Below are 11,896 nucleotides of genomic sequence, written 5' to 3' on the forward strand. Positions count from 1 at the left end.
ACCAACAACATAAAACAGATGGATGGAACTGGTAATGCTGAGGAAGAGGCATTTAAAAAGTATTTTAACACAAGCAGAAAATCTGTCTTTTGCTGACATTGCAGTATTGATGTATTGAAAAAAAAAAAAAAAAACACAGGACGTCAGCGAAATGATTTCAACGTGGTGTTAAGTTTCTCTGAAATAAACAAAGAGAAGATGTGCACAGAACAAATGAAGGAAAATAAACATGTATGACAGTCATTTTTTATTGTTATTAAATACAACAACAAACGCAAAACATGGTAAACAACAAAATAAAATGGATGGCAAAACCAGGTCGAAGCTGACAGTGGAGTCGGTGGCTCTCCAGCAGAAAGCACCGATCGTATGACAGACCACAGCAATGTGTCACCTGTGGGTCTCCTTCTAGGACAGGAGTGGTGCTGGGTGGGGCGGGTCTGGCGGACGGCTGGTTTCATCGCACTCCTCTTAGACGGAGATTTGGTGAGATCGGCCTTCCTTATCACAGCTGTCAGAGAAACAGGACGTTGGCAAAAGCAGAAACACAACAAAAAGCAGAGCCTCAACCATGTTCAAATATGGTTTTAGTTGTCGCATTTGTATTTGTACAATACAGAAATCAGCTGACTCAAATCACTGTGTGTGTCTGTGAGTTATTATGAGACATTGCATCGTTTGACACAAACAGCTGGAAAGCTACACAGACAGTTCAGACGTTGATTTTCAAGCCATGGTGCAGTTAACTAAACATAAATTAATGTTTGTTTATTTATTTAGTTTTTTTTGTATTCCATTTGCTCTTTTTGGTTAGTCGTTTGGTTTTGTTGTATTCATTGCCTTTATACTATGGTCTTCTTTTAAATGTTGACCGGTATTGATGTTATGTATGACATATGCTTTGCAAAAGAGGACTGTTAGGGAGGCAGTAATAATGCATTTTTTGGTGTTTTGAGAAGAGAACTGTGAGCGAACACTACCACCTCCTGGATAAAATGCTACTCAACCATGCAGTCAGTCACGCAATGAAACGCGCTCAGCTCAGCGCTTCGTACGGGGGGTGGAGGGGTGCTGATATATTTGAAGTGCTACCTGTCTCCTACGGAAGTTTTGTGAAACACTCCCGACAAATTGCGGCTTTCTCGGTTTCTGAACCTTTACGCCCCTCAGCATGATGTTAGGCAACGGTTTTTAAATGTCTTTACCTGTACACGTACAGGACAAAGTGTATAACTATGAAAAGAACTAAATTCTGAGCAGCAGGTATGCTCATAAACATAACCGCAATATTCATAAATAACTTCTACTTCAACCATGATTTTAATTTAAGACATTATGGGAACCTTTTTTCTTCTGGATGTCCTCTCTGGGGATGTAGACGGGCTCTTTGCGGACCGGCTTGCGTTCTGGTGTGGAGATCCGGCCCTTAGGCCGCCCCCCTCTGTCCCTTGGTTTGACTGTCTTTTCTTGTTTTTCTGTCTTCCTTTGTTGGGTATGCTTGTTCTGGACCACAGCAGGCTTTTGGACTGAGCTGGGCTCCTTGGGCAAAGGCTCAATCTGCTCGGTCGCCATACTCTTATCATCATCTGCAGTGTGGCAAAGTAAGACATGACAAACATGAGGCTACATCAATGTGTTTTACTTGAAGCAAAAGAGGAAATAAACGGGGAGAAAAAGAGCAATATAACGAAATGAACCATCAAAGAGATCTCACCTTGTGTGTCAACCCAGGAGCTGTCCAGGATGGAGTCGTCCATTGTGGTTTCATCTCTATCGTAACTCTCTGTAGGTGCTTCAGTGTCTATGGTTTGAGCCTCTTTCTCAGGGGAGGCAGGGGTCTCAAGAACTTCTACCACCTCCTCTAAACTTGCAGCCTCCATGTCTGCTTCTTGGGCCAATTCCACAGACTCCTCCTCTTCCTCCTCCTCTTCCTCTTTCTGGGCAGCAACACAAAGGCCTTCCGCCTCAGGTGAACCAGAGAAACGAACGCTGTGTCCCGGCTCTTCTGCTTCATCAATGGTCTGGACCACAGTGATAAAATCGTCTTCAACCGTCACCACTGATTCAATGGCAGCTCGAGTTTCTAAGATCTCCTTTACTACTGCTGCCCCCGCTGTATCCAACACCTCTTCCTCACCTTCGTCTTGCCCCCTTTCAGCCTCCACAGATTTTTCATCTTCTTTCTCCATGGGTTTTGCGGCCGCTTTTTCCTCTAGTTGTCTTGCCGTCTCCTCAGGCTTGTCTGCAACCTTTTTGTCCATTGCAGCAACTTTCTCTTTCTCTTCTTTCTCTTTCTGTTCCTTCTCTTTCAGTTCCATTTCTATCTTTTCTTTTTCTTCCTTCTCTTGCAACTCTTTCACGATTCTTTCTTTTTCCTCTATTTCTTTCTGTTCTCTCTCCTCTTTCCTTTTTCTCTCCTCTTGTGCCATCTTTTCCCTCTCCTCTCTTTCCTTTTTCTCTCTTTCCTCTTTTTCTTTCATCTCTCTCTCCTCTTTCTCCTTTTTTTCCATTTCCTGCTCTTTCTCCTTCCTTTCTGTCTCTTCCCTTAGTATTCTTTCTGCCTCTTCTTTCTCTGTCCTTTCCTTCTCTTCTATTTCTTTCATTTCCTTCTCTTTCTTTTCTGCTTCTTCCCTAATCTTCCTCTCAGCCTCTTCTTTCACTTTCCTCTCAGCTTCTTCCTTCTCTTGCTCTTCCCTACTTTTCCTTTCTGACTCCTCTTTTTCTTTGTTAATTCCTGGTGAAACTGTTCTTTTGGGGGAACCGTACACGTCTCTTTGTTTAAGCTTTGAAGGTGAGAGCACTGGAGAGAGCAGCTTATCATCATCGATGATGCTCTCCACAGAAGAAGCAGGTGAAGTTTTGATAGGCCTGGCAATCCGGTCCTTGGCCACGCCGGTCAGCTGGTACACATCTTCGGCATCCACTTCCTCATAGGCTTCCTGATGGACCAGCTTCACTTTCTCCCGAAGCTCCTGCAGTTCCCTTTCCTCCTCCATACTGAGAGGTCTGTCCTCCATCTCCAATTTGCGGATCTGCCTCTCATAGTCGGCAATCTCGGTTTCTGATGCCGAGCCTTCGCCACTTGCTTGTCGTTCAGTGTCACTAAATGACCTCCCACCTTCTTCTAGAGTCACAGTGACTGTTGGTGTCACAAAGGACTCACTTGGCTGAGCCAGTGGCATCTCACTAACATATTTTGTGGACTGTCCATCTGCAACCTTGTCCTTTTCTTCAGTAGAGTCTTTTCTGTCTACTTGCTTCTGGTCTTTCTCTTCAGTGACATCAGCAACTCCTGATGGCTGGCTCTTGTCCTCAACAGATGTGTCTCTGACTGCTAATTTCCTAGCTTGCTCAGCCATTTTTGCCTCCAGGACGGAGGGGGTGAACGCCTGTGCAGAAATGTTTGTGGGGCTCAACACATCTGCAGGTGATGGCATGGGTCCTGAATATTCACTGAACACGCAATAGCCCATCTCTTCCAGCTGGCTGTCACTCCTTCTGGCCCCAGGACTTAGTTCCCCTGAAACTAGACTCGCCAGTGGATCATCTGCAAGGGTTGAAAAATCTGCTTGAAATGACTTTCTCCTGGTGATTTCTGGTTCTGTATTTTCTGATGCAAGTCTGGAACGGGTACCAGCAAGGTCCAGCATCTCGGGCAAGTCTTGCGCCATCACGGTGCCATTTTTATAGGCGCTGTTAAGGGGCTGTGGTGATTCTGGTGACTCCGGTTCAGGGCTGGATTTTAAAACTGGTTCAGTGGTCCTCGGAGGAGATGAGGAATCTGAGGTGATGGAGGCCGCAGTTTCCAATATCAGAGGAGGCAAGGATGGAGGCTTATCTACGGAGGGTGTAGTGACTGGGAGGTAGTCTGCCGACTCATCTAGACTTCCACTAGTGTATGACATGATATCTGTGGCCAGTGGGGAGAAGTTCCTAGGTCTACCTTGGCCACTCGGATCCATTGCTCCAATAGTAATGTTAAGTGAGTAACTCCTCTGCTCTAAGGCCAGTTTACCCGGGGAAAGCCTGCATTCATTACTCTTGTCAGGAACAGTGAACAACCGAGTGTCTTCTGCTGTACTTTCTTTAGTGTTGGGTTTATCCTGAGATCCAGCTAGTGTGCTGTAGCTGATCTCCTGAGGCCTGGCATCAGCTGTACTCTTCTCTTCACCAGACCTGCTCAGTTCGTAATAACCCTCGCCCTTACATTGGGGAGCCTCATCAACCTCCATGGCTGATGTTTCAAAATATGCTGACATGCCAGATCTGTCTCTAGCGTCCCTTGTTGAGTCTCCTCCTTGAACTTTGCCTGCCTGTGATGAGAAATCCGGTGGAGCACCGATGCTGCTGATCTCCACCACTTCCACTGACGGCTGTTTCTCTGACACTGTGATTGGCTCGCCATATGTAGGCTGAAGTGTGAGTGATCTAGCAGATTCTTTGGCTTGGGTTTCAACAATCGGAGGGACAAATGATGGCATATCCATGGTGGGGCTCTCTGGTACAACTCGTTCACCAGCAAAGAACCCTTGCATCTGGGGCTCGAAAAACTCCTCTGGGCGTTTCTCCGATCCAATGCTGTCTGGGCTCATGGAACCACTTTTCTCGCTTCCCTGCTTGTCTGAGTCCATCTTCAAAGCTGAAAGGACATCTGTCAGTCTGCTGTTTTGATCAACATAGAATTGTAATGCTTTGGCATGCTGCAAGTGAGATAGTTATTAAGCTAGGGACTGGGAAAGCTTATATCACAGACACAAGCAAAGCTCTCCTCAGAAACTTACAGCACAATGATACGGCCATCACTGAAGAAATACGGCGAGATTATTGGGCCCACCAAGTCACATATGGATCAGAATATGGCATGGAATGTGACGGCACCGGCATGAGGCGACTGCAATGCTGATTTATTGGGAACAAGCAATAATAGATGGGATGGATATCCATGCAAATCTGATAAAAAAAAGAATAGCATTTCTGTCATTCTTTGTAATTACAGTGGAGGCACCTGTGGTTGAAGCTATACCGTATTGCGAAACAGTCAGAAAAACTGTTTCATTACTTTATATTAATTAAATAAATATAGTGTTAGTTAGATGGTGATCTGAATGAGAAATAAAGACAAAAAAATTGATACCAACTTAACCCGGATAGACATGACCACTGTAAGAGGTTTCCACTGTACAATGAAATGTTATGAGATTTCCCCGAATTTAAATCTATCATATAGTTTAATAAACATACAATTCATTTTGGCCTAAAAATGACTTCCATGTCTTTATATAATGCAAAGCATAGTGACACTAATACAGAAGAACCTTGCTGTTGAATGACAGAAAAATGCTATAAAGTCACAAACAGTGACAAAAAGAAACAAATTAATTGTAATTTTGCTGATATGAAAATGCATTTGATGAAACAACACTTGACATGAGACAGCCAACACAAGATCCCTGCAAATGATGTACACAGAGTCATGATAATAATATGAGTGACCCACGATTAGTAAGTATGATTCATGGTTACGAAAAGTTCCCCGTACTGGCACACCAGCATCAAGCCAGCATCAAACACAACAAGAAACCTGTAAGCTTAGAGCCGGTGAAAAAAAGCTACGTTCACTTCATCATACCAATACGAAACGGTGCCGAAAACCACAGCAAGAAAAAGAAAATACAAGCGCAAAGATAGCACACAATAAAAACCAAGTTAAGTTCAAAATAATGTGACTTTTTTCACCAACAAGCCTGTGTTGCCTTGCAGCCACAGCAGAGCGCAGTGAGGAGTACTTGCCATTCCGCCAGAATTATAATGCTGATGTGCTTATGGGTTCCTTTTGACACATCATGGTGTTCCAATGCACTGGACAATACATAAACATGCAGGCAGGGAGAGCAGAGGGCAGGACACACCTGTCTCAGGGCTCTCCTCACCCTCTGCTTCCTCCTCCTCTCTGTCCAGAGAGCTTCCTGCAGCAGCACTAGCTGCATCGCCCAGCTCCAGGTCTAGATCCTGGGCCTCGTCTACGGCCTCTGCCTGCTCTAAGGGCTCAGCTTGGGGGCTGTCCAGCTCGGGCTCTTCCCCGCTCCACTGCTGCTCATCAAGAGCTCCCTCGGACTCTGCTGCCTCTGCACTCTCCTCCTCCTCCTCCTCCTCCTCTTCCACCTCCTCCTCGTATTCAGCTGTAAGAGCCTCCATGGTCTCTTCTTCTCAAAAACAGGGTGAGAGGGGGACACAATAAGACTACAGGCAACACAGACTTGGGTTATGTGAGAACACAACTTATGATTGGACACTTTCAGCTCTGGGAAAAGATGACCTAAAATGTATGTCTGTTCACACATATAGGTACATTACACATATAGAACAGAGTGTAATGTGCGGGTGGGTTTTCATTCGGTTTGTATGCTTTTCTACTTTGGGTACTTTGAGTGTACCCAGTATTCTAGGAAGCTGCAGTATGAAGATATGTTCGTTAAAAGCATGCAATACAGTTATTTCTAACTATATATTATTTATTTATTTATTGACTGTAAAAAAACAAAACCATTACCAATTCTCTTTTTCTGTGCCATACACTGTGCCCTCAACCAGATTGACCTGCCATCATTGACGACTGAGGTTGTTAAAGGAAAATAGAAACGTAGGTGAAGTTGTAACCCTTCATGGCCTAACACATTTCTGAAAACCCTGGCTATTTAGAAGATACAACCTTGAACAGCTGTAGTTGATTACATCAAAATAGTAGAGTGTCTCAGTTTCTCGACATTGGATTTTTAACTGTGCAATAGACAACTTGGGGGCATACAACTTTGTTTTTTTTCAGCAGCCATTACTGTATAACATGTGGACTTCTTGTGTAATTACAAGATTCAGAGGCTTTGCAGCCCAGTGTTACTGCATGTGACATCCATAGATGTTGGTAAAAAACTATGTTTCTACCAGATGTTTAGTCAGCAGTGTCAATGACCCCCCAAGGCCGACTACTTCGACCCGGCGAATGGGTCACACTGGTGAAGAACATGAGTTTTTATTAGGACAAAATGATGGTGTGTTAATTGCATGTCTAATTAATAACAGCCCACAAGGCCAAATGACCAAATGACCAGTGGCAGACGAGCAATGTAAGATTTTAAAGACATTATGTTTCAGAGGAGTTGAGTTTCTGAGGTGTACATTAAGTATTTGTTCTCTATCGAAGCTTGCCAGCCAAATTATTAATTTTGTTGGATGGATATCCTAAAAGGTTGTTGTGTGTTTGAACAGTCTGAGAGTAAATATCCTGAGGTCCTAGCTCCCCTTTAAACTGCCTCTATCTTGTGTTTCTCCCAACAATAAAAGTGGAAAGTTGGGTGCAGGTGTATGCGAGTGAGTGGAGCTGAAAGTCTTCCCTGATGCCAAAGTGAGTGGGTGACAGTAACTTAGGATGTGTGTGGAGGGCTTGATATGGTACGGCATAATCAAGGGGTTAAGGGGTCATTTGGAGGAATAAACCAAAACATAACTCTGGGAGATAATTGGTGCAGAGGAATTTGTGCATGGAGGTCATCAATCATGCACCGCATATCTCTGAGACATTTATGAAAGCCATTTAGACCTCACTTTATGCCCCAAAACTGAACCTTGGTTGCCATGTGGTCTCACAGATGAGAGCTGTAATGTATTATGTTCATTGAGTGAATCCTATTTCAGAGACATCACTGCTATGTGTCGGACTAAACAACGTGGCAACCACAAGTAGCATGGCTTTGGGTGAAATAAATGAAAAAAAAAGAATTATGACTGTTAAAGAAATATGAAGTTACTCAGATTTTGAGCAGACAAACACCACAAGGACACACAAACACACACAAGGACAGACGGATAGACGGATAGACGAACTGACCGACGGAGAGACGGAAGGACAAGAGGGATGAGGGGAGGAGGTCAAATCACAGAAGGAGAGGAAATTAGCATTAAAATGAGAAAGGAGAGAAACAGAGTGAGAGAGAGAGGAATGGAGGGGGGAAATGGCAAAGAGGAACCATGCGTGGTTCACCTTCAATCTGTCTAAAGGCCACGGCCTGCCCTGTGGGGCGAGTACCCGAGTGCGTCCACTCTGGGCTGAACAATGGGTGGTCATAGTACTCCTCGTCGGAGTGGTAGGGGTCGTCCTCGGGCACGGAAACTGAGATGGAGGGGGCGAGGAACTTGCACCTCTCCCGAGAATTTTGGAAGCGGCGGAGAGGGCCCGCCTCCTCCTCATCCCCTACATCTACAAACAAGACAGACACAAGGAGAAGAACTGCAGGGAAATCTGGACACACGGACTGAAAGAGAGTGAAGAGAAAGGAAAAGATGGAAAGGAAAAGGAAGAAGAAAACAAAAAAATGGAAAACACACCAAAGAATGTCCATCTTGAATTTGATTTCACGTAATATCACATCTTCGATATCTAGTTTATCTTGGAAAACATTGACAGAATACCAATGAAGAGAGATTTTGCAATTTTGGGAAAAAGGACAAAACCGTAATCATTATTTTCAACTACTTTCTATTTGTACTTTCTTTAACAAAATTATGTATATTGAACCATATACATTTGCATTATATATTAAGGGTTTTAAGGTTTTTTAGGCATTTCTTGAGAGGCAGAATTAAATTGTTGTAGGAAATAAAAGTAAAATATTTAATGGAAGCCTAGTATCTTAATGTTGGAAATGTTTCAGTAGAGTCCTTGTAACAATTTATGATCGTTATACTTTTCTTGTTTTGACTTAAGTCCTTTTTTTTTTAAGCTGTGAGACAACTCTTAAATAAACAGGAGGCCATACCAAATCAGTAGCTGAACTAGGGGCCAGCTGTATTTTATTACTATTACGTTCATGACAACATACACCCTCAGGTTACTTCTTAAGATGGACATTTTTTGCGAAGAGAGGGGAGTTAAAGCTTGAGGAGGAAAAAATGGCATCAACAAAAAAAATACAAGATCAGTGAGAGTCACCAGAGAGGGGAGAGCAAGAGGAAGACAAAGCTTGATTGAGGGCAAGAGAAACACAACACAGAGGACATTGATAAGGAGACAGTGACGAGCAAATCAAAGGGGACGAAGCTTTGGGGACCAGCCCTACTCTGCGACAAACAAAATGAGCAAATTGCATCGTTTGAGGTAATCAACAATACAAACCGCTTCACGGATGAACGATTAAATCTAAATAAAAGACATACAACACAGACACTTAGAACAACAATTATAATACTAATACAGTAGTAGTTGAAGTAACACCATCAGTAACATGTGTGTTTTGCCACTGCCATTACAGGAACCAATCCCTTACCTAAAAGAACACCATCTTTAAAGGTAGTGACTAAGCCTTGCAAAAACGATACTTGTTTTGTATTATGACCACTAATACAATGAGGCCCGCATAACTAAATATTCTGTAGAAAACTCCTATCAACTCAAATCCGTCTCACTTGCTTCTTCTAGTGCGCACGAAACACAATGTTACCACAACCGGCCATCTTTATTTGGTGCATGCTGACCTATCTACAGACTCCTGATAACATTCCAGCTGGCCTGCAGATTGTGTGGACATACAGACACAGGCAGCATCAGGCAGACTGACCGTTTAGTCACACTAAACAACTCTTTACCAAACTGTATGACAATACTAACCGTCAAAATTGAAAAGCAAAGGACAAATACTTTTATACATTGAAGGTACAAACAAATAAGGATAAAATCTTCAGTGTAATCGCTAGCTAACACACACACACACACACGCACACACACACACACACTACTAAATGCTAGTATCTTAGGCTAACTAACTTGCCAAGATGATTCAGCTTATCTAAGCCTGCATTGCAGCAGTTGTAGTTTTACGCCTTACTTCTTCACTAGGTTTCAGTCTCAGGCTTGAGCTGTAGGCTTTGCCTTTAGCTTGAAGGCAGGTATGTCTTCAAGTAAAGTTTGTCGAGCTAGGAAATTGCCTCTGTAGCCAGAGCCACCAACCACCCAAAAAAACAACTTACAAAAAAGACAGACAGAGGGCGATCACAAGACATGCAAAACAACAAAAAAGACAAACAACAACGAGTTGGAGGGTTACCGAGTGTGGCTGTCGTATTAGTTTGTGGGGAGACAAGGTGTGGATGTTAGAAAGGGAAATGGCAGAAGAGGATGAAAGAAAAAGAGTGCACTCGTTGTAACAAGGTAGTCGTGCATGTGGACGCTCTTTTCTTTGAGAGATAAACGGCGATGACAATGAAGATACCAATTGTATCTGTTCCAGGTGTAAGATGAGGAGGAAGCAGGATTTAAAAGGAAATGGATGTCTGAAAAATGGAAAACATGTTCCTGCTTTAAGCAACTCTTTTATGTACAGGGTTCCTGAACGGGTACCAATGTGTGGGTTGTCTTCTGTAGGTGGGGCATGTCCCGAGAGCGGGGATTTAAGGAGCCACAGAGCCAAACTGCTTCAGTACCCCAATGTGGTGGTGAGCACAAAGCTGCAGGGCTCCAGTCAGGGAAAAGAAGGACACCACAATCTCCTCCATTAGAGACGTACTCTAAATCACACTTATCACAGTCTTGGCCTACCTTGTTCCAGAGGACCAAAGTGCTCCGCAGCCGGTGAGGGGGGTGGAGAGGGAGGCAAATTCGTGGTGTCTTCAACTTCAAAGGCAGATGACAGACGAAAAGGAAGAAGCCGCATAGTCATAAATGATCACATATTGAAAAGGATTCTGAGTATCTGCTTCCAATAACTTCTATACGATCTAGCTAAGGGCTTCATCAAGGAAGCTGTATATTGATCAAAAGATGAAGATGAAGGGCGACAATGGTCAGTTTAAAAAAGGAATGTCAAAATTGATGCTGCAGAACCAGAGATTTATACTTTATTCCACACATACTAGTTGCTTGTCAAAACCGGCTGCCTGCACTACCCACAATGCTACTTGTCCCCCCGACAAGCAGAGTTGACGAGTGAGTTACAGAGGTCTGGTAACTCCACATATGCAATTTTTTTTCTTTTTTTCTTTTCAAACTTGTCGCCTCAAGTAAAGCTGAATTTAGTGAAATCACTTTAGGCAGATTTCATGCCGATCCCACTGGAGGCACTGAAGGCTTAACAATTTTTTTTTAAAATCACATACGCAAGAGTACTCCCCAGTGCCTGTAAACATGCTTTGATGTGTCAAATCAGTGGAGTTGCCCTTTAATATTGCTTTTTGTAGCACAACGTTGAAATAAATCTAAATCTAAAATAAGTCTTATACTGCCTGATCTATTCTAACTTCCCACCAAAACACCTAAAGCCTTCTTTTGTTGAGGTAAGCAAATACAGCAAAGCCTATGAGTTACTGGCAGACAACAGCCACGCTCATCCTCTCCTTGCAACATATCTTTGATGCACTACTTTCAACTTACCAATGCTCAGCAACATTGCTGACTGCGCTGCTCACCTCTACACTCTGTTGTAACACTCTCTGTAACTACAGATGTAGGTATTGAGTCGACAGGTCAACATGGGCACGGGAATAATTATCATCGCTCCCCATTCTCTTCTGGGATTAGCTTTGTGTATGCTTCCCCGGAAGGATTGTTTAATTGGTAAATATGCTGTCCTCCTATGATAAAAAGAGGAGGGGGGAGGGGACTTTTTGACTGACAGACCTGGCTCGTGTGTGTCAGAAATCATGTCTCATCATGTAGTTGGAATTCCGTCTTGACTTAAGGATCGTTAATGGTGCTATATTTAAATAACAAAATGAATGTGTTTGGCGCTTTCCGCGCAAAACGCATGCATGTGTGTGTGATAGAGAGAATGTGGCTTACCGGATGGCAGCCTTTGAGTCTCCTGTTCTCCCTTCAGTACCGCCACTGCCTCCGCCGTCACTTCCTGCACGA

At 43.5% G+C, this 11,896-nt stretch overlaps 1 protein-coding gene across 6 annotated transcripts in view; it reads right to left on the reverse strand.

Annotated features, from left to right (window-relative positions):
* The window catches only part of map2 (microtubule-associated protein 2), a 72,182-nt gene that overhangs the window by 15,739 nt on the left and 44,547 nt on the right, over nt 1-11,896 (reverse strand). For 3 of the 6 annotated variants that reach the window (XM_068571916.1, XM_068571915.1, XM_068571919.1), the window contains 7 exons: nt 11,825-11,896; nt 10,586-10,660; nt 8,036-8,251; nt 5,910-6,203; nt 1,715-4,639; nt 1,344-1,586; nt 395-511 (listed from right to left, as the gene is read on the reverse strand). The exon at nt 11,825-11,896 is cut by the window's right edge and continues 18 nt beyond it. In XM_068571916.1, coding sequence (XP_068428017.1) covers nt 395-511; nt 1,344-1,586; nt 1,715-4,639; nt 5,910-6,203; nt 8,036-8,251; nt 10,586-10,660; nt 11,825-11,896 — 3,942 coding nt within the window. The other 3 variants (XM_068571918.1, XM_068571917.1, XM_068571920.1) reach the window with 3 other exon arrangements.

This window comes from Clinocottus analis, unplaced genomic scaffold (assembly GCF_023055335.1).
Source record: "Clinocottus analis isolate CAN_PGR_092001 unplaced genomic scaffold, fCliAna1.0.p SCAF_12, whole genome shotgun sequence".
Lineage (NCBI taxonomy): Eukaryota > Metazoa > Chordata > Actinopteri > Perciformes > Cottidae > Clinocottus > Clinocottus analis.